This window comes from Babylonia areolata, chromosome 21 (assembly GCF_041734735.1).
Source record: "Babylonia areolata isolate BAREFJ2019XMU chromosome 21, ASM4173473v1, whole genome shotgun sequence".
NCBI classification, from domain to species: Eukaryota; Metazoa; Mollusca; class Gastropoda; order Neogastropoda; family Buccinidae; genus Babylonia; species Babylonia areolata.
The window spans coordinates 45907028-45933687 of record NC_134896.1 but is presented as its reverse complement, the minus strand read 5'-3'; the positions used below and the strand labels follow the sequence as shown (position 1 = coordinate 45933687).

General features: G+C 41.7%; 2 protein-coding genes across 4 annotated transcripts; both read right to left on the bottom strand.

The window, feature by feature from the left end:
• Positions 1–53: 53 nt before the first annotated feature.
• Positions 54–10656, bottom strand: LOC143296412 (bile acid-CoA:amino acid N-acyltransferase-like). Of its 2 annotated transcripts, none has more exons than XM_076608309.1 (5): positions 9145–10656; positions 8454–8540; positions 5791–5875; positions 5093–5294; positions 54–1236 (listed from the first exon to the last, which is right to left on the bottom strand). In XM_076608309.1, exons 3-5 carry the CDS (start codon positions 5872–5874, stop codon positions 1136–1138), a joined length of 387 nt encoding a protein of 128 aa, XP_076464424.1. In that variant the 5' UTR covers position 5875; positions 8454–8540; positions 9145–10656; the 3' UTR covers positions 54–1135. The 2 variants fall into 2 exon arrangements, with proteins under 2 accessions (XP_076464424.1, XP_076464423.1); XM_076608308.1 differs by having other exon boundaries at positions 8449–8540; positions 9145–10655.
• Positions 10657–12376: 1720 nt separating this feature from the next.
• Positions 12377–21305, bottom strand: LOC143296413 (bile acid-CoA:amino acid N-acyltransferase-like). 2 transcript variants are annotated; one of them, XM_076608310.1, is made up of 4 exons: positions 21159–21305; positions 19419–19727; positions 17647–17915; positions 12377–12515 (listed from the first exon to the last, which is right to left on the bottom strand). In XM_076608310.1, the coding sequence occupies exons 1-3, from the start codon at positions 21160–21162 to the stop codon at positions 17728–17730; spliced, it is 501 nt and encodes a 166-aa protein (XP_076464425.1). In that variant the 5' UTR covers positions 21163–21305; the 3' UTR covers positions 12377–12515; positions 17647–17727. The 2 variants fall into 2 exon arrangements, with proteins under 2 accessions (XP_076464425.1, XP_076464426.1); XM_076608311.1 differs by having other exon boundaries at positions 19419–19724.
• Between the last annotated feature and the right edge of the window lie 5355 nt (positions 21306–26660).

Sequence of the window (26660 nt, the reverse complement as noted above, 5' to 3'; positions counted from 1 at the left end):
AATCATTATCACTAGCATACACACACTCATTCCCACAACTGTAAGTACTGCCATCAACATTCATGTTATCTTTATTATCATCACTGCCATCAAAACAATCAGAATCGGAATCATCAATACTACCATAAAAAAGTCACCAACACTGCCATCGTCATTTCCACAACCCTCAACACAACCAACAACACAAATATTCCAACAATCATGGGCACATCCTTCAATACAGTTGTCTATATAATCTTACACTCGTCAGCATCACCATCGACACAGTCTTCAACCCTGCCAACATCAAATTCACAATCAGTCCGATAATCATGAACATAGCCATCAACATAATCATCAACACCACAACCATTGTCACACTCCTCAACCACACAGGTAATACATTCATCAGCATCATCAACACTGCCATCAACATAATCATCAAAACTAGCGTTAAAACATTCCTTATCACAATCCTCAGTACTGCCCTCGTCACAATCATCACCATCATCAACACTGCCATCAACACAATCACTTCCACAATCCTCAACACCACTGCCAATACAGTGGTTATCAAATCAAGACCATCAACACATTCATCAACACAGTTTCAAAACATTCATTCCTACCATTATCCACAGTGTCTTCAACATAATCACTTTTACCACTATAGTCAACAACCCAATCATCGCCACCATCATCGATACAATCATTAAAAAAATTATACCACCAGAAAATTACTTGTTTCTAGGAGTTTAATTAAGATACTGAAAAAATAATTCTGGGCTAGACTTACTGACCTTATCTGTCTCTTTCAGTTTACTTGTAATTGGCTGTATCGAAGCTCTTTACCCTACAACAAGGTAAAAGTAAAGGAAGGGGGTAAGTCTGGGCTACCCTGTACTCTGTGTGTGTGTGTGTGTGTGTGTGTGTGTGTGTGTGCTTGAGTGCGTGTGTGTGTGTGTGTGTGTGTATGTGTGTGTTTCTATGTGTGTGTGTGTGCGTGTACACGCGCGCGCACACGTGTGTGTGTGTGTGGGGAGGGGGGCAGGTGTGGGTGGTGGGTGGGGGGGAGTGTGTGAGTGGGTGTGTGGGTGGTTGGGTGTGGTTATGTGTGTGGGTGAGCGTGTGTGTGCGTGCAGAACAGTCATCAGTTTCAAGAGAGATGCGTCCTGAGAAAAGACTGTATCCGGCTCCAGGAGTCTTCCTGGGCAGCTGCATGGTCTGAGGGGGTACCGCCCCACATCAAGTCCTCCCCTGTCACAGGAAAACGAAGGATCCATTTTCACAAATCTCACTGAATGGCAGTACCCACTGACCAGTCTGTGTGATCAGTTCTAGAAACAAGTCTGGCCAGTGTCACTGATCAATATCAACTGTGATCAGCAGAACAAATCATTCCATTAATTAATTTACATTATATGATATATTCCAATGTATACTTATGAAACATATTTTACTGAAATGTAGACTTAATTATTATCCATGGGAGAGAGTGGACTTGTTTCTCTGTGCTCTCCAAACCAGCATTTTTTTCTACAAGTATGAACTGTATTCAGTAAGAATATTTTGTATTTGTATTTGTTGTATTTGTATTTGTATTTCTTTTTATCACAACAGATTTCTCTGTGTGAAATTTGGGCTGCTCTCCCCAGGGAGAGCGCGTCGCTACACTACAGCGCCACCCAATTTTTTTGTATTTTTTCTGCATGCAGTTTTATTTGTTTTTCCTATTGAAGTGGATTTTTCTACAGAATTTTAGCAGGAACAACATGCATGCTGCATATGGGACCTTGGTTTATCGTCTCATCCGAATGACTAGCGTCCAGACCACTACTCAAGGTCTAGTGGAGGGGGAGAAAATATCGGTGGCTGAGCCATAATTCGAACCAGTGCGCTCAGATTCTCTCTCTTCCTAGGCGGATGCGTTACCTCTAGGCCATCACTCCACATCATTCCATTTTCACCCCTATGCCAGCGAGGAGTGTTATGTCTTCAGCATGATATGAAGTATATTGTTTTTCTACGTGGATTCCTGGTCCTTGACAATGGTCTAAAGAAAAAAAAAGTATGCAATGGCGTACAGTAAAACATCATGAGTACTTCAGTGTATAAGTACTTTACAAAAACAGGAGGAAAAAGTAAACCTTTGAATACATCTTCAGGGGCAAGACAGGACTTCGTATATGATTTTCTTGTTGCTGTGTTCATCTTTAACTGTGTTGTATTGTGACATGTTCCAAATAATATACTGTTCACACTAATCCATCCTCAGTGAATGACACATTCAAAAGAAACAACAGAAAATCCAAGAGAATCAAGAGAAAAAAACAGGAGAAGAAAAAGCAAAAACAAGTGAATGCAGGTGATTTAGATAAAGATTCCAATAATTTATGTCTTCCCAAGATAAACTAAAAGAGTGAAAAAAGCTAAAAGTAATACTTCTTGCTGTGGATGACACGAAGCAAATTCGTGTGGATATGGATAACCTTACTGCAAACTTAGTTTCAGTTTTCATTTCTCAAGGATATGTCACTGCGTTCATACAAATCCATATATACTTCACTACATCTGCTGGACAGATGACTGACAGCAACATAACCCAATGTGCCAGTCAGTCCTTTGTGCACACGTCTATGTTTGCCTATCTATCAGAGTGGATTTCATGTACAGAATTTTGCCAGAGGACAATATTTGTGTTGCCATGGGTTCTTTTTCACTGCGACAAGTGTGTGCTGCAGATGGGACCTTGGTTTGTCATTTCATTGGCATGACTAGACACACATTTTCATTTTTCAGTCAAACTGGGGAGAAAGGGTGAGACCAGGATTCCAACTCAGGTCCTCACAGACACTGTATTGACACTGTATTGACAGATTAACATCTTCATCATTCTGCCACCTTCTTCCTAAACACTTAGTGGAACAAACTGATAAATTAAAAGGTGAAGTGTTCAAACTGAAGACAAACAATGGTAAGATTAACGGTGAAATGAAAAACACTTTAAAGACAAAGATGAAGCCTCTACAGCCACCTTCATCAGCCAAAGAAGGAAATGGACAAGCACAGACTGATGCAAAATGACATGGAGCAGCATGGAATGTTTGTATTTATGGTGTGAAGGAGGAGCAGCATGGAATGTTTGTATTTATGGTGTGAAGGAGCAGCATGGAATGTTTGTATTTATGGTGTGAAGGAGGAGCAGCATGGAATGTTTGCATTTATGGTGTGAAGGAGGAGCAGCATGGAATGTTTGCATTTATGGTGTGAAGGAGGAGCAGCATGGAATGTTTGCATTTATGGTGTGAAGGAGGAGCAGCATGGAATGTTTGCATTTATGGTGTGAAGGAGGAGCAGCATGGAATGTTTGCATTTATGGTGTGAAGGAGGAGCAGCATGGAATGTTTGCATTTATGGTGTGAAGGAGGAGCAGCATGGAATGTTTGCATTTATGGTGTGAAGGAGGAGCAGCATGGAATGTTTGCATTTATGATGTGAAGGAGCAGCATGGAATGTTTGCATTTATGGTGTGAAGGAGGAGCAGCATGGAATGTTTGCATTTATGGTGTGAAGGAGGAGCAGCATGGAATGTTTGCATTTATGGTGTGAAGGAGGAGCAGCATGGAATGTTTGCATTTATGGTGTGAAGGAGGAGCAGCATGGAATGTTTGCATTTATGGTGTGAAGGAGGAGCAGCATGGAATGTTTGCATTTATGATGTGAAGGAGCAACATGGAATGTTTGTATTTATGGTGTGAAGGAGCAGCATGGAATGTTTGTATTTATGGTGTGAAGGAGGAGCAGCATGGAATGTTTGTATTTATGGTGTGAAGGAGGAGCAGCATGGAATGTTTGTATTTATGGTGTGAAGGAGGAGCAGCATGGAATGTTTGCATTTATGGTGTGAAGGAGGAGCAGCATGGAATGTTTGCATTTATGATGTGAAGGAGCAGCATGGAATGTTTGTATTTATGGTGTGAAGGAGCAGCATGGAATGTTTGTATTTATGGTGTGAAGGAGCAGCATGGAATGTTTGTATTTATGGTGTGAAGGAGGAGCACCATGGAATGTTTGCATTTATGGTGTGAAGGAGGAGCAGCATGGAATGTTTGCATTTATGGTGTGAAGGAGGAGCAGCATGGAATGTTTGTATTTATGGTGTGAAGGAGGAGCAGCATGGAATGTTTGCATTTATGGTGTGAAGGAGGAGCAGCATGGAATGTTTGCATTTATGGTGTGAAGGAGGAGCAGCATGGAATGTTTGCATTTATGGTTTGAAGGAGGAGCAGCATGGAATGTTTGTATTTATGGTGTGAAGGAGGAGCAGCATGGAATGTTTGTATTTATGGTGTGAAGGAGGAGCAGCATGGAATGTTTGCATTTATGGTGTGAAGGAGGAGCAGCATGGAATGTTTGTATTTATGGTGTGAAGGAGCAGCATGGAATGTTTGTATTTATGGTGTGAAGGAGGAGCAGCATGGAATGTTTGCATTTATGGTGTGAAGGAGGAGCAGCATGGAATGTTTGTATTTATGGTGTGAAGGAGCAGCATGGAATGTTTGTATTTATGGTGTGAAGGAGGAGCAGCATGGAATGTTTGTATTTATGGTGTGAAGGAGGAGCAGCATGGAATGTTTGCATTTATGGTGTGAAGGAGGAGCAGCATGGAATGTTTGCATTTATGGTGTGAAGGAGGAGCAGCATGGAATGTTTGCATTTATGGTGTGAAGGAGGAGCAGCATGGAATGTTTGTATTTATGGTGTGAAGGAGGAGCAGCATGGAATGTTTGTATTTATGGTGTGAAGGAGCAGCATGGAATGTTTGCATTTATGGTGTGAAGGAGGAGCAGCATGGAATGTTTGCATTTATGGTGTGAAGGAGGAGCAAACAGTACAGGTGGGCATTCTGGTGATGGCAGAGGACATAGATATTGCACACTCTATACACACTCACAAACAGGACATAGATATTGCACACTTTATACACTCTCACAAACACACAAATGCACACACAATACACACCTCCCATTTCTCTTTTTATAGTATTTTTGCTAAAAAGAAATTACAAGGACTACTATTAAAGAATCCCTACATACAGTAACCACTAACTCACCAAGATAAGGGTTGACACAAGATCTGCAGTGCGGGGTGTAGGGGGGCTCTAGTAAATGACCTGCTCCTGGATAGTGAACCACCTCCAACAGATGGCGCTTATTCTTGGGGTATGCGCTCTGGTAGGCGTTGGACATTTTTGGGTCAACCTGCTTGTCGTCATCAGACGTCAGAATCAGGATGTGTGGTGAGCTTTCCCATGCCTGCAGCATACATGAGCTCCTTTTGTCAATGGATACATTTTCCCTGTTGCCATGGACATATAGACACACCCCCTGAAAGTTTCAACAGCAGCCCATCCCTACACTTTCCTTACAGAAACCACAATTTCTGTAATGTATCTTCCTACACTTTACTTTGAACCAAAAGTTTACATCAAAACAAAATCCATCTTTTAAGACAGCTATCTAAATTATCTACAAATTAGCCCTATCTGAAATCCAATGGCAGTGTGAAAAATTCATCAACCACAGAGACCATTACTGTCATAACTCATGACTCACCTGACATGTTGCCCACACACAACAAACTGGACCAAGACAGGTGCAACAGCCCAACGGCTGAGAGACAGACAGAGAGAGAGAGAGAGAGAGAGAGAGTGGTGTGTGCGTGGGGTGGAGGCTGGGGGTGGAGAGAAGGGATTTGGGGGGTTTGAAGCATACATAATTATTTCACTGATTACTTCATTTATAAACTTACAGGGATAAAGTCTTTGGTACTGTAAGAATAACAGTGCAGTACATTCAGTCCTTCTTTTGTAAACTTTGCTTGACTTGGGTCCATTCTGCAACAGTTGACAGTAATTAAAGTGCCTCACACACACACACACACACACACAATACAGAGCAAAAAAAAAGAAAGAAAAAAACAACAACGGAAAACCAAAGCTAGAAGAGGAAACCGTCTTCAAGTCAGAATTCCTTCTATTGTTACAAATCAAAGAAATCAGAAAAAAGTAACAAAATAGAATATTTTCCCCATGTTAACAGGTACTGTAGTGTTGTGAAATCTTCCTTTGTTTGGGAATTTTGACCTTATAAGACACTTGTCTTGCTATGCAGGAAGGTGCAAGATGCAGAATATAAATATCAGCAAACTCATTCAAATTCATGTGTTTATATAAGCAAGCATGGCTCATGCAAGCAAGCGAAACAAGCAGAAATTACAACAGCAACTGCAACGCAAATACCACAGGTATATTACTACACACACATTTCTGACATTGTTTGTCTATGAGGTATCAATGGAGAGTCTTTCCAGTGTAACTTTTTCTATCAGGTATGAATGGAGAGTCTTTCCAGTGTCATTGTTTTTCTACCAGGTATCAATGGAGAGTCTTTCCAGTGTCATTGTTTTTCTATCAGGTATCAATGCAGAGTCTTTCCAGTGTCATTGTTTTTCTATCAGGTATCAATGGAGAGTCTTTCCAGTGTCATTGTTTTTCTATCAGGTATCAATGGAGAGTCTTTCCAGTGTCATTGTTTTTCTATCAGGTATCAATGCAGAGTCTTTCCAGTGTCATTGTTTTTCTACCAGGTATCAATGGAGAGTCTTTCCAGTGTCATTGTTTTTCTATCAGGTATCAATGCAGAGTCTTTCCAGTGTCATTGTTTTTCTATCAGGTATCAGTGGAGAGTCTTTCCAGTGTCAGGTATCAGTGGAGAGTCTTTCCAGTGTCATTGTTTTTCTATCAGGTATCAATGGAGAGTCTTTCCGGTGTCATTGTTTTTCTATCAGGTATCAATGGAGAGTCTTTCCAGTGTCAGGTATCAGTGGAGAGTCTTTCCAGTGTCGTTGTTTTTCTATCAGGTATCAATGGAGAGTCTTTCCGGTGTCATTGTTTTTCTATCAGGTATCAATGGAGAGTCTTTCCAGTGTCAGGTATCAGTGGAGAGTCTTTCCAGTGTCATTGTTTTTCTATCAGGTATCAATGGAGAGTCTTTCCGGTGTCATTGTTTTTCTATCAGGTATCAATGGAGAGTCTTTCCAGTGTCAGGTATCAGTGGAGAGTCTTTCCAGTGTCATTGTTTTTCTATCAGGTATCAATGGAGAGTCTTTCCAGTGTCATTGTTTTTCTATCAGGTATCAATGGAGAGTCTTTCCAGTGTCAGGTATCAATGGAGAGTCTTTCCAGTGTCAGGTATCAATGGAGAGTCTTTCCAGTGTAACTGTTTTTCTATCAGGTATCAATGGAGAGTCTTTCCAGTGTCATCACTTATGACAAGACACCCCTCTCTCTCCCTCCACTCAGCATCACTCGTCAAGTCAATTATTCAACAAACCAGACACCATGGCAAAGTAGTTACCGACATAATTAACAGCTGGGAAGATGTGGGTTTGAATCCCATCAGGGATATTTCAACATGGGATTTTTGGCTGTAATGTGTAGCTAGCTCTTACCCACAGCTAGGTGTGCTCTGGGCTCTTTTTGGAGGACTGCTTTACAAAGGAGCGTTGTTTGTTTGTGAGTGGGGAGGCCACTAATCGTATTTTACAGTACACTGAATTCAGCATGGAGATGAATGACCACTTTTTATTTGCCCTTAATTACTGTCAAATTGGTCTCTGGCAGGGAGGCATGGTAACCAGAAAACAATTATTTATCAAAATATTACTATGATATATGTTATTGTATTAATTTACACATCATGGTTACATTGTTTCATTCTGTATTATATTCTATAACATTCTCTCCTCTTCAATTACTTGACATAAAAAAAACTGTCAATGGCATAAAGAGACACATTCCTATGAGGATGACACTAATGAGCATCAACTTTCCTAGGAGGATAACAGACCTAACAATCATCAACTTCAAAGGCAGTAAAACCTCAACACATTTATGAACAACAATTGTGGAGCACAACTTCGACTGCGAAGAAGAAAACCGACAGCAGCCATACATATCAGAGATTTTTTGTATTGTATTGTATTGTATTGTATTGTATCGTATCGTATTGTATCGTATTACTATTTGTCACAGCAGACTTCTCTCTCCCCGAGGAGAACACATCATACACTGCAGCATCACCCTTTTTTCTGCCTGCAAGTGTGTCAGATATTGCTTTTCCAATCAAAGTGGACTTTTCTATAGAATTTTACCAAGAACAACCCTTTTGTTGCCATGGGTTCTTGTATGTGAGCTGAGTGTATGCTACACATGGGACCTCAGTTTATTGTCTCATCCAAAGGACCAGGATCCAGACCACCACTAAAGGTCTAGCGGAGGGGGAGAAAAAGTAGTGGTGAGTGTTGGACGGGATCTTGTGTGGTCAGATTCTCTTGCTTCCTAGGCAGAGGCATAACCACTAGGCCACCAGGTCACAAAGAGAAGAGACAGGACGATCAGAAGCTCACAGTACTCCTTTTTTGATCAGAGTTCCATCTTTCTGACGCAGGTCCCATATCCACAGGAACGGGGGACCATTGATGAGCACTGCTGCTGTCACCTGTAGTACAAATGGATTTTCTGGTAGTAAAGAAAAAATATTCAGATTTCTGAAAAAATGATCCCTCCCATCTTTTCCATCAATGATTCATGAATATTATTAACAACAGAATACACACAATCTTGAGCAAAAATTATAGTAGACACCCAGTGAATATGACAAACAAATGAGGAGCTGAAGCAAGCACAATACAGTATCAAATAAGTATTCTGGTGTTCTGACCTAAGCAGCCAATAAACTAGATTTTGGGATGGATAGCTTACCTGATGAGGGATAACAAACATACCTGATATAAGATAACAAGCTTACCAGACAGGGAACAACAAGCTTAGCTAACTGCAAGAACATCATATAGCCATGCACTCATCCTTTACAGTTATGTCTATACTATTGATAAATTGATCATAAGAAGATATAAGAAGGTTACCTATGAGAACATTTTTGTAAAAACAAATCACCTTCCCTTTCTTTCAATGTACCATCAAAAAAGGAAATTTTGACTTGTCTACAAACACACATACACACACACAACACACACACTCTCTCTCTCTCTCTCCTCCTCACTTTGAAAACAAAGTGTCAGGAGAGACAAAAGAGGACTGACCTGCTCACACCTCCAGGCCATGGTCAAAGCAAACATGGCTCCTGTGGACACGCCCACAACCCCTATCCCACCGCCCTTTACCGCTCTCTGACAACTCAGCCATGATGCTGCTTCCTGCTTTGAGCAACACACACACACACACAAACTCAAACATACACACACACATTCACACAAACACACACACATGCACAAACACACTCTCTCACAAAGATGCACAAGCACACAAGTGCACACACATACACACTCATGTTTACACTCACACCAAATTCATGCTCTTATTTAACCCCTTCACTGCTAGTACGTTTTGCTATGGCCTATGCTGAGAAAATTTTCAGAAAAACAAGAAAAACACGCCAATGATTTTAATTTGCTTATATTTCAAAAAGTACTGAAGATAAGTGCATAAAAGTATATATCAAATGAAAGGAAAATGAACCAAGATTTTGTTTTTGATACTCACATGTTCAAATAAGGAGTCAATCTGACAGAAAAATTCCATAAAATGCATTAATAAAAAAATTGGGACTGTCATTCCACCATGTAGGTGCTACAATATCAACCAGGTTATCAACCTGTCTTTCTTGTGACTGTTGTGATCAACCACACACACTGTCAAGGCTGAGCAACAGTGTCCAGGTGCATAAGACTCCAACACAGTCCACACAAAGAATGAAAAGGGTGTACTCACCCCCAGGATCTATCGCCAGTAAAAACGCTGTGTGTGGTACTTGCAGAAACAGTCTTCAAGACACAGTGCTGGTTTTCTGGGGCAGTCTGGGCAGTAGAACCCCACATTCTTTCTTTGTCCTTTCTTCCAGCAGACTCTGCACCTCCTTTGTGGCCAGGCCTTCTGTGGGGTAGGTGGGATGAAGTGTCGTCCACACAAGACAAACAGCGTGGTCATCTTTAGCAGTGTCTTGGTCACCAAAAATCATGACACTAATTACATCCTTCTGAAGTCCAGGAGTGTACTGCTGTTGCCTGCTTTTTTTCGTAGAGGATGTGTGCATTCAGCACTGCAGTTTGTAGAAAATGCACACACAGCTATTTATACCACTTCAGGGTTTTCCTTGTGACATCGTAGGGCTGCAGCTGTTGGTCATGATGGTCCATGGCACCCATGTTTTTGTTGTAATCCAGAATTGCTGGAGGCTTGTTTACTGCCCTTTGGTCTTGCTGCTGCTGGCCTTCAGCTGTAGGTTTGTGGCAAGTTGTCAACTCCAGATGATCCAGGATGAACATCATGATCATCACCATGCTGCATACCTGAAACACATTGCATAAAAGACTAAGTTTGTTGGGTTTTGGGTTTGTTTTTTGTTTTTTTACATATAAAAAGATCATGAAATGGTACCATTTTATTTCTGACTGTTTTCAGAAGCTGAAATACAAACACACACATACCTACCCCACCCCACACCCCCAAAACACACACACACTGAAACTGGTTCATGGTATGCCACACCCCCTTCATTCTCTCTTTCTCATACAAAACAAAATGACAACACATCACACACACACACACACACACACACACACACACACATTCTTCTACAAGTGTTGAATTTACAAAGTAATTTAGGCATACAGTTCTGTATATCATTCTCTGATTTCAGTTTTATAAACATCATCTCTTCCCCCCCCCCCCCCACTTCCCCCCCTCTCTCTCTCTCACTCACACACACACAACAACAACAATAACAACAACAACAAACCAATACACACTCAGGAACGAACACACAGAAAGCTCCAGGCGAGCGACACACGCTGTCATCAACAATGAGCCAGCCAGCAAGCCACGCCCCCCTGGGCTGTGATGGTCACACACAGTAACCCACGTGACTGACTCTCACTCACACACACTGATCAGTGACTGACGAAGCCACTTACCACAGCTAACACATTCAAAACACACACAATGCAGTCATATTCATTGTTACAACAAACAGAAAGCAAATAATAAACTGACAAACCTCATAAACACCCACCTGCATCTTGAATCAGCTGAGCTTGTCTTCAGTTTCATCAAGCAACTCCACCTCCCACACCCCTCCACTGTCAAAATCAGCGTCTTCGGCATCAACTTCACGCAGTTCTGTCTCATTCAGTCCACAATCTTCATCTCTACTGTTTGCATCGCGAAAGAATTCTTTCAATACAAGTGCAAGTGTTGGGGTTTGTCTGCGTTCAGCCATGGCTTTGCAAACACAACTTGAGCTTTGTACAAACTTGCAAAACTTTCGCCATAAATATGACAATCCAATGAATAAATTTAGCTTATGGAACTCAGGAGATAAAGAGCTCTCAGGGGAGCTAATTTAATGGTTAGCAGACTGTATTTTCTGTAATGCGGGACTCGAAACATAGAACGTTGTAACATGACGTACGGCGCACGTCAATACAGCATTGGTGAGCGACATTTCATGACGTACGCCGTACGTCAACAGCGCAGTCAAGAGGTTAACCATTAATTAAAAAAGAAAAAAGTTTTAAAAACTATGCAAAAAACAATTTTCTGCAAGACTGCCTTTTTTGATACTTTAACAATGAATTTTGCTGAAAGAACAATTGGTGCCTGTTTTGATTCATTTACAATATTGTAGCACAACTATTCTTTGCTGTGTCAAGCTGTGTGTTTTCAAGGATGTTTGAGGACACTTCCTTAAAATTATCAAGAGTACATTCATCAAACCAAATCTTGTTTTCCTCATGTGTGTGTGTGTGTGTGTGTGTGTGTGTGTGTGTGTGTGTGTATTTGCATGTGCATGTATGTGCGCATGTGTGAGGGTGGTGGTGTGGGGCTCCATTGCTTTTTGTGATTTTTGGATGCGGAGTGGCTGATGACTGAATGTCATTTCAATACTAATTTCTTCCCTTGAAGCCAGTTAAAAGTCTTGAAATCTTGCAAGAAAAAGAGAAGAGAAGAAAATGTGGTAATGAAAACGTACTAAGTTCAGTGACGTATGCAAACTTTTGCCAGAGAATATCATGGTGACAAAGATCAGATACAACGGCTTGGTTCATAATGTTTAGTGCACTAGATATGTGCCCTGAACAGTGCCTACTTCCATATGCACCAATAAACAGGAAGAACACCTTCTGTTTCAAAAGGTATGTAAACTGCATTTCAATGATGAATAACAAAACAATAGCTGCAGGGTGTAAAATGGACAATGGCTTGAGAGCCAGAGGTGAACTCGCCTGGAAGTACTCAAAGGAAATCTCGTCCAGTGTCTGTGGCAGGTCATCAAACCTGAAGAAGGGAAGGGCCAGCACAGCAAAGCCGTGTGACGCCAGCAGAGCAGCACGTGTCTCCATCAGACCTCCGGCAGCTCCAAACATGTCAATCACACCTGGGTGGGGGCCGTCACCTGTGTCATGTCACACCATACAGATCCAAACATGTCAATCACATCTGGGTGGGGGCCGTCACCTGTGTCATGTCACACCATACAGATCCAAACATGTCAATCACACCTGGGTGGGGGCCGTCACCTGTGTCATGTCACCCCATACAGATCCAAACATGTCAATCACACCTAGGTGGGGGCCATCACCTGTGTCATGTCACACCATACAGATCCAAACATGTCAATCACACCTGGGTGGGGGCCATCACCTGTGTCATGTCACACCATACAGATCCAAACATGTCAATCACATCTGGGTGGGGGCCGTCACCTGTGTCATGTCACACCATACAGATCCAAACATGTCAATCACACCTAGGTGGGGGCCGTCACCTGTGTCATGTCACACCATACAGATCCAAACATGTCAATCACATCTGGGTGGGGGCCGTCACCTGTGTCATGTCACACCATACAGATCCAAACATGTCAATCACACCTAGGTGGGGGCCATCACCTGTGTCATGTCACACCATACAGATCCAAACATGTCAATCACACCTGGGTGGGGGCCGTCACCTGTGTCATGTCACACCATACAGATCCAAACATGTCAATCACACCTGGGTGGGGGCCGTCACCTGTGTCATGTCACACCATACAGATCCAAACATGTCAATCACACCTGGGTGGGGGCCGTCACCTGTGTCATGTCACACCATACAGATCCAAACATGTCAATCACACCTGGGTGGGGGCCGTCACCTGTGTCATGTCACACCATACAGATCCAAACATGTCAATCACACCTGGGTGGGGGCCGTCACCTGTGTCATGTCACAACATACAGATCCAAACATGTCAATCACACCTGGGTGGGGGCCGTCACCTGTGTCATGTCACACCATACAGATCCAAACATGTCAATCACACCTAGGTGGGGGCCGTCACCTGTGTCATGTCACACCATACAGATCCAAACATGTCAATCACACCTGGGTGGGGGCCGTCACCTGTGTCATGTCACACCATACAGATCCAAACATGTCAATCACACCTGGGTGGGGGCCGTCACCTGTGTCATGTCACACCAAACAGATCCAAACATGTCAATCACATCTGGGTGGGGGCTGTCACCTGTGTCATGTCACACCATACAGATCCAAACATGTCAATCACACCTGGGTGGGAGCTGTCACTTGCGTCATGTCACACCATACAGATCCAAACATGTCCATCAAACCTGGGTGGGGGCTGTCACTTGCGTCATGTCACACCATACAGATCCAAACATGTCAATCACACCTGGGTGGGGGCCGTCACCTGTGTCATGTCACACCATACAGATCCAAACATGTCAATCACACCTAGGTGGGGGCCGTCACCTGTGTCATGTCACACCATACAGATCCAAACATGTCAATCACACCTGGGTGGGGGCCGTCACCTGTGTCATGTCACACCATACAGATCCAAACATGTCAATCACACCTGGGTGGGGGCCGTCACCTGTGTCATGTCACACCATACAGATCCAAACATGTCAATCACACCTGGGTGGGGGCCGTCACCTGTGTCATGTCACACCATACAGATCCAAACATGTCAATCACATCTGGGTGGGGGCTGTCACCTGTGTCATGTCACACCATACAGATCCAAAACATGTCAATCACACCTGGGTGGGAGCTGTCACTTGCGTCATGTCACACCATACAGATCCAAACATGTCAATCACACCTGGGTGGGGGCCGTCACCTGTGTCATGTCACACCATACAGATCCAAACATGTCCATCAAACCTGGGTGGGGGCTGTCACTTGCGTCATGTCACACCATACAGATCCAAACATGTCAATCACACCTGGGTGGGGGCCGTCACCTGTGTCATGTCACACCATACAGATCCAAACATGTCAATCACACCTGGGTGGGGGCCGTCACCTGTATCATGTCACACCATACAGATCCAAACATGTCAATCACACCTGGATGGGGGGCCGTCACCTGTGTCATGTCACACCATATAGATCCAAACATGTCAATCACACCCGGGTGGGAGGCCGTCACCTGTATCATGTCACACCATACAGATCCAAACATGTCAATCACACCTGGATGGGGGGCCGTCACCTGTGTCATGTCACCCCATATAGATCCAAACATGTCAATCACACCTGGGTGGGAGGCCATCACCTGTGTCATGTCACACCATATAGATCCAAACATGTCAATCACACCTGGGTGGGAGGCCGTCACCTGTGTCATGTCACACCATACAGATCCAAACATGTCAATCACACCTGGGTGGGGGCCGTCACCTGTGTCATGTCACACCATACAGATCCAAACATGTCAATCACATCTGGGTGGGGGCCGTCACCTGTATCATGTCACACCATACAGATCCAAACATGTCAATCACACCTGGGTGGGGGCCGTCACCTGTGTCATGTCACACCATACAGATCCAAACATGTCAATCACACCTGGGTGGGGGCCGTCACCTGTGTCATGTCACACCATACAGATCCAAACATGTCAATCACACCTGGGTGGGGGCCGTCACCTGTGTCATGTCACACCATACACATTGCTTGTGCTTCTTTTCAAAACAAAATGCATAATGAGGAACACTTGAAACCTTAACAATGATTTTCACCACACCTAACAACCACAAGAAAAGAAAGTATCAGTCAAAAAGAACTGTGATAATACTTTACCATTCTCTATGACACTTGAAACTCATTAAAGATGATCAAACATTATTATATATTTTATTTTTCATTCATATATTTTCTCTTGTGCTCCATTTGATCTTCGGCACGAAGGCTTTACAAAATGTAGTAATGTTTTCTCCCCATTTTTCAGAGAATACACTGACACAGGAACTGCAAACACACAGTTGACTATAAATGCACATGGCGTTGTAACACAACCACATTCACGCCATGTAAATAGCACATTATACAACACAAGAACAAACATATCAGTAAAAAGGTTGAAGAAGTCTATACTAATGTCATTGTTGTTTTGTACTGTATTGTATTCAATTGTATTGCATTGTATTATATCATCACTCCATCACACTGATTGCAGTTTTATTAAGTGATCAACACTTTACCAGGTGGTCAAAATTGAACACTTGTGACTACAAACCATTCAAAATTGAAGGCTTTTTGTTTTTGAATTTTTATTGCATAATTTGATGGGGACCTAATATAGAAACCTACCATTAGCAATGCACTCTCCCTGCGGAAAGCAGCCCAAATTTCATACACAGATATCTGTTGTGACAAAAAGTAATACAATACGATACAATACAATGCAATACAATCTAAAACATGTATGACTGAACTTGGACAACCGCATTCTAATGAATATTTATGACTGTAATTTTAACTGTTTTTTAAAGTCAGTTTTCTTGGACACACAAAGTTGAGTCTGCCGCCGTGGCAGAGTGGTTTGTGTTGTGGACTGACGGCTGGGAGGACACGGGTTCAAAACCCAGCAGAGGTGGGTTTTTTGGCCTGTGGCCGGCTCCTACCCAGAGTTGAGTGTGCTGTGGGCTTAAATGGGGAGACTGGGACCACACAGTCGATTGTCATCCATTTCAAGGATGCGTCTTTGGGTGTGTTGCTCTAATTACCTGACCAACACTGCAAGTGTCTGTATCTCTCGGGCCTGGTTAACAACAGGATATCATTATGACAGGAAGCAGAGAGTAGAGCCTTGCCATGCAGTCCCAAACCAAAATGGACCTCCATAGCAACATCATCATCGTCATCCTCCTCCTCCTTCATCATCATCAAAATAAACAAAACAGTCTCAAAGTCTGTGGCCTTTCATGCCCTGCTCTCATGGCGACCTGTTTTGATACCCCTCCACTTCTGTGCTTGGGGTGAGTCCTGTCAATGTCTTCAGTGTTGGCAGATTCATGGGGGGTTGTTGTTTGAGGGATGTGGTGGCGGTCTCCACTCTGGGAGGGATGCTCACTCAGTCTGGCTCCATGACAAAGCTATTATTGTCGTTAGTAGGGGGCTTGCTTAGTAGGTGATGTCCTAAGAATGTTAAATCAGAACAGGCACCACTGAACACCACCAAAGTGACTCAGCAGCAGTGCAGAGTCTCCTCTGGTGTGTGGCCTCCTGGCAACCTAACATCGATGGTTCCCTGCGGACTGCTGATGCTGGAACTGTGACGGACAAACCTGGGTGTGGCTGTGTATGGGGGAATCTAAATGAACAGTGTGGGAGTAATGCCACTGAAATGGCGCAGATGATGGGGCAGCAAAAAAACAACAACAACAAACAAACAAAACAAAAACAACAAATGTTGAAGCTGAAATAGGTTGATTAGTAACGAATGTAATATGTGTCTATTTTTTTAAAATTATTACCCAGATGTTTCATGTGTGCATTTTTTATTACAACCCCATCGTTTTACTTTTATGTGTCCATTCCTGATTACTATTAAAGTGTTCTATTTTGTTTTACTATCAATATGTTACACGAGTTATTTTTTCATTACTACCCAAATGTTTAATATTTATGTGTCCGTTTGTGATTACTACCAACTGTTACATGTGTCCATTTGTGACAATTGTGCAAGTCTTTTATGTGTCCTTTTTAATTATTACTGCCAAAATGTTTTATGTGTCCATTTCTTCTGCAGCCTTCTTTGTTTTCCAGGGGATGAACTAGATGCAGATGTCCTGTCTTTTCCCCATGACCTTCGTGTTTGATTACAGGTTGTGACTGTCTTACATTAAAATCATGATCACTGTCTCTAAACTCAGTCTCTCTCATACATACATACACACACACACAGACAGTCTGACAAATACAAACACAATATATAAATATAAATACAGCCACACACACACACACACACACACACACACACACACACACACATAACAATGTACAAACACAGTCATCCACAGATACCCACACTCACACACAGTCATCACCCACCCACTTGTACATCACACAAATACAAGACACTGATCCCATAACACATAATGTGAGGACACAACGACCCACCACAAGTCATGGGAGGTAAAACACATCCTCTCACCTGGAGGTAAAACGCTCCTCTCACCTGGAGGTAAAACACTCCTCTCACCTGGAGGTAAAACACATCCTCTCACCTGGGGGTAAAAACAACACTCCTCGCACACCCCCTTCCTTCACAGGTATCCGTCTCACGTTTGCCGCCTTTTTCAGTCTGGTCACCATGGTGCTGACCAGAGGTTTGTGTGTTGTCTCTTGGCAACCAGGTCATGGAGAGAGCAGTGATCCAGATAGACGGACAGAGTGTAGAGGATAGGATCCTCCACGTTCTTCACCACCATGCGGATGTTCCGAGGGCCAGAGGGGCAGGGGGCCAGACTCCAGAACAGTCCCATGGGGTCCACACCTGGCCAGGATTGAAACATACAGTCAGCGTTTACAATGATACCAGGCCTTGACACAAATATCCAGTCTCTTCTGCTTGTATATCAAAACAAAAACATACAAACAACATGGTTAAATACCCATTCTCTTCAATTCTTATTCAAAACAAAAACATACAAACTCAGAATGTTATAAAAAGCTTGAGTTCAGATTCTTTGAAGACGGCATTCTCTCATACACAAATACACACACAAACTCTCTCTCTCTCACTCTCATCCCCCTCCCCTCCACAATCCGTCCCCCAAACACTCCAAAGTGTATTTGCAGTGTATTGTTGGCACTGTCTCTGTCCTTTCAACTGCTCTCATGGACACTGTACTGGCAGATGAGCGTCTTAACCTTTCTGCCACCTTCTTCTTGTATTTTCACAGATGACTTACTTTCCACACTTTTCTACAGCAGCTTATTTTGGCAGTTCCCCACTTTTCAGTGAATACTGTCATTCAGATTCACCTATATTTATGAAATTATCTGAGTGACAATCGCACGACTTATTGTGTGTCAATTGTGTGATGTTTTTTCATCAGTGTTTAGAGGCATAACCTTGTTGAAGTACTTGTGAGGTGGTGCAGCAGAATGTTTTGTCAGAGTCAATAAGTTTTGTCATACATATATGGCATTGTTGTGATAGCTGTTACACTGATTGTCCTTGTTCACCATAGATCTGCTGCTCTTTTTGACTGTAAAACCACTGGTGCATCAAATCATTTATGTTCCACAGAAACCAATAATTTCCCAATAGAATAGCTAAAAAACAAACATCCACCTCTGTAGCTTCCTTCAACAGATGCATCAATAGAAGATCAAAGTAAAACTACTGGTGTAAATACCACCAACAAAACATCTCAATGGAGGATCAAGGTAAACCTACCAGTGTAAATACCACCGACAGAAGCATCTCAATGGAGGATCAAGGTAAACCTACCAGTGTAAATACCACTGACAGAAACATCTCAATGGAGGATCAACAGTAAACCTACCAGTGTAAATACCACCAACAAAACATCTCAATGGAGGATCAAGGTAAACCTACCAGTGTAAATACCACCGACAGAAGCATCTCAATGGAGGATCAACAGTAAACCTACCAGTGTAAATACCACCAACAAAACATCTCAATGGAGGATCAAGGTAAACCTACCAGTGTAAGTACCACCAACAAAACATCTCAATGGAGGATCAAGGTAAACCTACCAGTGTAAGTACCACCAACAAAACATCTCAATGGAGGATCAACAGTAAACCTACCAGTGTAAATACCACCGACAGAAGCATCTCAATGGAGGATCAACAGTAAACCTACCAGTGTAAATACCACCAACAAAACATCTCAATGGAGGATCAACAGTAAACCTACCAGTGTAAGTACCACCAACAAAACATCTCAATGGAGGCTCAAGGTAAACCTACCAGTGTAAGTGCCATCTACAGAAGCATCTCAATGGAGGATCAATAGTAAACCTACCAGTGTAAGTACCACCTACAGAAGCATCTCTGTTCAGGTCCAGGTCCCCGTTGTCACTGGTAACAAAGTGACCACATGATCGGAACACAGCTGGGGTCTGGCGCCACTCCTGGTCTGTCCTCACATGCAGTGTGACCTTGGCCTTGCTGGGCAGGCCATGAACTCTGACATGAATTTTCTGGTCAAAGAGGCTGACCTTGGGGGTCACGTGTATGTGGATTGTGTGTGTGGAGAATGGGCCGCTGTAGTCCGGAGGTGGTGAGGCACATGGCTGCAGCACAGGAAGCAGCTGCCTCAAACGGGATGCTGCTGACAGTCATCCATTGTCATGTTTTTATGCTATTATTCACACAAAATGTACACACATAGCGTTTTGTTTCTTTAAGTTATATTCTCTAATTTCTGAAGTTGACATCTCAGCATACCAGGTGGAAGGAAGCTATCCATTGTAGAATCTGGCAGAGGTGTGAACTGCACAAAAGGGATGCTAAGAATGCCTTATGGTGTGATGTCAGTGACTAATAAAAGAAGAGTTTTATCCTAAAGGTTCAAGATACATCAGGTGCCTTGGCAGGCAGTTAGTATTGGAACTACACAGGCACATACAAAGCTCACATTTATATTCTAGCATTACAGCTAGATTAGTACCAAGTCATTACACCCATCACTTAAAATAAGAGAACAAAGGGTATTTTAAAACTAATCTAAATAAATAACACCGCCACGCTCATCAAACAACATAACCAGTCAGAAAGGAAACAGTCCATGTTGTTTTGTTTCCATTTCACCATTAACACCTTTATCATTGTCAACATTGTAGTCAACGTCACTGCCATTTTCATTATTTTATGATGAAAGAGTTTATTCAATTAATTTTGAAATACTTTTGGGGGGTTCTTTTTGATATCCTAAAGCATATAATGATATATCAAAATATCTTGCCAAAGTATAATTTCAGCTCTTTTTTTTTTTGTTGATTGAAAATTCCATGTAATATATTGACAACAATATAAAACAATAACTTTAAAGCCACTGCCTAAAGTGTTGGACTTTCAATCTGAGGGTCATGGGTTTGATTCTGACAGTATCTGGTGGTCAAAGAATTAAAGTTTATCTATCTCCCCAGTCAACAGACATGCATACCTGTTGTGTTTGAACCCCTTCTGTATGTGTACATATATAATTTTATACATATATGTGTGTGCATGTGTGTGTGTGCGTGCGTGCATGTGTGTATTGTTTGTGCGAGTGTGCATGTGTGTGTGTTTGTGTGAGTATATGCTTGTTTGTGTGTGTGTGTGTGTGTGTGTGTGTGTGTGTGTGTGTGTGTGAATCATCCACATTCATATAACTGAAATGGGTGATAAAAACAACATAAAACAAAAACAAAAAGCTAAATCAACAATAAACACAGATGGTCTGGGCAACAGTTTGTTCATTGTTTAATTACACTATGAACAATAATCTATGATGATTAGTTCATGAAAAAGGGCACAGTCTAATACACTTTGAAGCTGATCAGCACAGTTGAGAGAGAGAGAGAGAGAGAGAGAATTTTCCCAAACGACGACTGAGCAAATCGTGTGTTTCGTTGCCTTGACGCCCTCCTTTCAGTTTCTGGGACGCGTCAAAGTGTGCGGACACCACATCTGCTTTAAAAAAAAAAAAGGAAAAAAGAAAAGAAAAAGTAACACGATAAAGTGCAGATGCCTACCAACGTGTGTGTGCGTGTTGGCTTACCCATGCCCGAAACTGAACTCTGCTTCGATGGAGTTGAGTAGTTAAACCACCTGCTGGTTTGATGCTCAGTACTTGGGTCTTGGTGTTGTGAAGGTCTTGTTGTTCGAGGGGGTGGGACTAAGCTGACTTTGCTTCGAATGACTGGAGGTAAACGTTCGATGTTTCTGGAGTTACCTCCCCGAAACTTACCATAAATAAGAATAACGCCATACCACCTGACAGTTCAGTCATTCAAGGAAGCGTCACTGCGTTCGGAAAAATCCATATTCGCTACTCCAAATCTGCCAAGCAGATGCCTGACTAGCAGCGTAACCAAGAACTAACAAGCACTTCGTGTGCACAGGAGAAGTGCAGAAGACAAGAATCTAAAGAAAACAACAACAACAAAACAACAAAAAACCTAGCTTCACACACACACACACACACACACACATATCAGGATAAATACAATTTACTTTTTTTCCTTTTCTATTTTTCAGCGGCATGTTTCAAATGCATCCTAAGGAGGAAAAATATGATATGATAAAAAAAAAAAAGGACTGAAAGAAAAAAAAAATCCTCAGAGAGATTCTATTCAAAATTAAATCATACGTTAAAATGGTTTTAGAAGCATAGTTTAAAATATACTTCTGCTGCTAGATAATGAACTTTGACGAGAGATGATAACTTTTGGAAAGGTCATGAAGTTTAATCATGACACCACAGTCAGGGCAGTTTACAATTTCTGTGACTGACCTCAAAGGAACAGAAAAAGTAGTTTTGAATAATGCACATGAGGTTTCAAAATCTGTTAGAAAGACTAATATATTGGCCATTCTAACATGCAATGAACTTTGGTTCCAAGTCACAAATTTATGATTATGTGCAGTAAACACACACACACACACACACACACACACACACACACACACACACACACACACACACACACACACATGTACAACACATGCATACAACAAACAAACAAACAAAAACAACAACAAACAAACCCTATACCATGTTTAATGAACATGCATATAGACTGAGTCTCTCAAACAATCTGATGAATGTTTGTGACATACATATATAATTATGTTCATGTATTGTCAAAATGTAGTGGGAGGGATTTCTGTGTGACCCTGCAGACTATATGTAAGTAAGGATCATGGTCCTACATTTATATGGATTGTAGTTTCATGAACAAAATCCTGATTGATTTAGTGGGGTAAGTGCTGTTTGGACAAATGGATGCACAGATTCATAACTGGTTCAATTCAAGCTTCAAGTACTTCAACTGATCATTTGGCTTTGTCATTTGTTCAAGGTCATGGTTTGAATATAAGTTCAAGGTCTCCAAAGCATCTTGATCTTTATTGATGCATGTCATGGCTACAATCAACTGGGTGATTACTCAGCCTATTCCTGGTGTTGTGAAAGAAAGTCTTAACAAATAAAGAAAAAAGAAAAAAAAAAGTACAGCCCATAATAGTGAGAAGCCAAAGAATATTCTGCTCTATGTGGGTTTACCAACAGGCTACTATATGTACTTGTTGTTTTTCACACAAGGATTACTGATCCTGCCATGCTCTGAATTAAGCAGAACTGGACTCCTCGATCCCCCCCCCCCCCCCTCCAACTAAAAAAACACCCCAAACACACACACACACACACACACACACACACACACACACACACAAATCCAACGACAACAACAACAAACAAACAAAAAAACATGTCCATGGAGAAAGGCTTAAGGGACGCTGTGGATTATGTATGTCAGCTATCTGCAATACAATACACCATGCTAAACCACCCACACTTGTCAGCATGTAGACCTTTTCTCACAAACTGCTTCCTCTTGAGAAGGGCATTTCTTTCTCTGGTGTAGTCAACAAGATATGATGAACTGACACATCAAATTACATACTGGACCAGGTAAATCACGAACAGTTCATAACTAGAAGTCTGTACTTCGGGATGTCATCAAAGAATATCTCATGAATAAACTTCTTATGGAAGAAAAATAAATTCTCTCAGCTACCAAATATGTGCTTTAACCACAACATGCTTAAAAAACCCCAATGACAATCTGTTATTTGCATGCCCAAAGTATGTTGCATTGATACATTTTTACTGTAACAAAAATTACCTCACCTTCCCAATATGTGTGGTTTTTTTTTTGTTTTTTGTGTGTGCTGCACCATCATCTGCACCATTTCAGTGGCATTACTTCCACGCCACTCATTTAGATTTCCCCATACACAGCCACACCCGAGTTCGTCCGTCACAGTTCCAGCGTCGGCAGTCCGCAGGGAACCATCAATGTTAGGTCACCAGGAGGCCAAACACCAGAGGAGACCCTGCACTGCTGCTGAGTCACTTTGGTGGTGTTCAGTGGTGCCTGATCTAACATACTTAGGACACCACCTACTAAGACCCTATTAACGACAATAATGGCTTAGTCGCAGAGCCAGACTGAGTGAGCACACTCAACTCTGGGTAGGAGCCGGCCACGGGCTGAAAAACCCACCTCCGCTGTGATTCGATCCCCCGTCCTCTAAGCCGTCAGTCCGCAACGCTAACCACTTCGCCACGGCGGCTGGTCACAATGTCCGATTCGCAGACCAATTCTGAGCTTAGCTCTCAGACTGTTATCAAATTCATTACGGACCAAGTATTGTTCTAATGTCAAGTGTATATGCTTTAGTAACCTGACAATTGAGCATATAATTTTTCACTGTAGCTTGATGAAGCCTTTTGTACACAAAAGTGTGTCTTCACAAGTGACTGAGAACGTTGATGTTTTTGACTTTTTGCATTCATTATCAGTTGTTTCGCTTGTCAGTTTAACGACTTCTCTTTTACGAAGTCCTTTAAGTAATTTCCTGTAACTGTATTTAGAGAGGGTTTTTTGTTTGTTTGTTTGTTTGTTTTTCTTCCAAATTTCACCCACATTTTTACCCTCATTTGCCCAGTTTCCCCCAACCCTCCATTCATCCACATCTCCCACCCCTTCTAACCGATAATACTCAGATGTATTCATAAATACTTTAACAAAATGTCTTCAATCACTGATATGTGTGACGGGACATTAAACAAAATTCCTCCTCCTGGTCACAATGTGTTTTAACCACAGTGAACTTTCAGCTCCTCTGGAGACTTTTATCTGGTTGTATAAACTTAGTTGTTGCTATATGTAGAAGATGGTTTGCATCTTTCATCATATGGTGTGAGTGCTGCATGGTGTATTGTATTATATTACTCATTTTTCACAACAGATTTCTCTTCCCACGGAGAACGCATCGCTACAGTGCAGCGCCACCCTTTTTTTCTTTTTCTGCCTGTAAGTGTATTTTTTATCTTATCAAAGTGGATTTTTCTACAGAATTTTGCCAGGGACAACCCTTTTGTTGCTGTGGGTTTTTTTTTTTTTTTTTTTTTTTTTGTTAAGTGCATGCTACACATGGGACCTTGGTTTATCATCTGAATGACTAGCATCCAGACCACCACTCAAGGTCTAGTGGAGGGGGAGAAAATACTATTCAGTGTGGGATTCAATTCTCCGCAATCAGATTTTCACTTCTTAGCAAAACCATTACCAGTCCAGTGGCTGACAGGTCATATTCAACCTCTCTGTTCAACGATGGACGTCACTGCATGATTTCCAAGGCCTCTTTGAGCTTCGTCTGGAGCTTTACATTTGGTAAGGTTCTATGTTTTTGTTGTTGTTTTTTTCCAGGAAATGTGACCAAGTTGGACTCAAGGTCAAGTACTGATGGAAATGTGTAGGCTCGCGACAAACTTAAATAGTTGTGAAGTGCCATTATCCATCACATATCCTGAGGTGTCTAGGATGGATAGGCAGTTCTCCTTCAGGATCTTTCTCTGCTGTGAAAATAGCATATGGTTGTGGAGTGTATGTGGTCTATTTTGTTTTCATGTTGTTTTGTGACAAAATCATCCACGTATCTGCACTAGATTTCTGGAGGATATGCATACAATTAAAGGGCTTTTTTTTTTCATAATCTTCTGTGTATACTTCTCAGAATCTTTTCAGCACACATTCTTGAAGATTGGAGCAACTGGAGAGCCTGAAACATCACCCACATTTTGTTTATGATGTAAGCGTTTACCACCCAAACACAGAGCAGCCACATACTTTGCTCAGTCCCTCCAATCCTCACAAGAAAGATGTTAGAAAGAAATTCTGTCGTTGGATAATTCTTCTCTCAGATCAGACTTGAAGTAATTCATATCTAGCCAATTTTTGCTTTCTTAATAAGTCAGATTTACAGTATTCAATACCAACATTTCTATACCTTCTTAACTAAAGTCAGTCTTGTGCAAGCTTTTTTCCACAGTAAGAAAATTTAAACATTGGGAGGAAAATGTGTTGAAAATCTTATCATATCGTTATCTTTCCATCTAAGGTACATTTTATGAAAATACAAATGCTGAAGCATAAGTAGACAAAGAAATTTGAACTAAAAAAAAAGAAAAAAAAAGAAAAGAAAAAAAAAGTACAGACTTGGATTCTTTTTAGTATTCTGAAGTATAGTGTAATGGTGGGTTAGATGTCTTTTGTTTTTTGGTGTTTGTGATTAAAATGGATGTGTTGAAAATTATCCACTGGGTACTGCTGCATACATGCAGTGTATGTAAAAATTCTGCTGACTGATTTAAAAGATGTAAACATACTCTCTCCCTATCTCTTAAAGACTAAAATGAAATGTGTTCTTTTGAAATCTTCCACACTGACACCAGAAGATTATTGTCTTTTGGATGTTGTCCCATTCAAAGTGAAACTAAAATACAATAAAGCAGTTTTTATGTTTAAAATTCTGTATGGTTATGCACCACCCTTATTTCAAACTAATAACTAGCATGTCCAAAATATGTTTCCCCATCTGAGAACTGGTCTTTTGAATCTAATCTTTCATACCCAGGTGGTTTATTGTGGAAAAATTCATCAATTCTCAATGTCCAGACTAGTCTTTATGTAAAAATAGATGTACCATTTAGATCACATAGAAGAACTTTCAAACACGTATCTTTAGCATCCCTATTCACTTTCTCTCTCTTTTTCTCTTCCTCTCTCTCTCTCTCTCTCTCTCTCTGTGTGTGTGTGTGTGTGTGTGTGTGTGTGTGTGTGTGTGTTGTATAATGAGTAATATTAGTGCTGGGCTCAACGTTTGGGTTGTATCAGAGACTGACAAATGCTTACAGTCGGGCCAGCAGCAAAGTGAGAGCTGTTTGATCAATGGTTTCTCCATTCTAATGGGAATTAATTATAGCTTAGTCTTTTGAGGACTAAGACTCTCAAAGAAGGAGGCAAGTTTGTACTGGCTCTTGGGAGCTAGTTGGCCTTTGGGGAACATCCCAACGCTGACTGTCCTAAAGCTTTCTTCACTGAGAGGGAGGATGTAACTTGGGCAAGACATTCTCTACTATAATCAAATGCTAGCTCAGATAGTCAGGACAGCATCTGTCTCCTCTGCTGTTGTGATGGTCATTGTCTGACAT

Coding starts and splice junctions, on each gene's coding strand:
- LOC143296412 (XM_076608308.1), bottom strand. CDS start 9,330: ATGTGTGTGTGTTTGTGTGAATGTGTGTGTGTATGTTTGAGTTTGTGT. Junction 8,541..9,144: donor TGGCCTGGAGGTGTGAGCAG/GTCAGTCCTCTT, acceptor TTTGTACTACAG/GTGACAGCAGCAGTGCTCAT. Junction 1,237..5,092: donor TTGTGTCAACCCTTATCTTG/GTGAGTTAGTGG, acceptor TTCCTGTGACAG/GGGAGGACTTGATGTGGGGC.
- LOC143296413 (XM_076608310.1), bottom strand. Junction 17,916..19,418: donor TGTAGGTGGTACTTACACTG/GTAGGTTTACTA, acceptor AATCCTGGCCAG/GTGTGGACCCCATGGGACTG.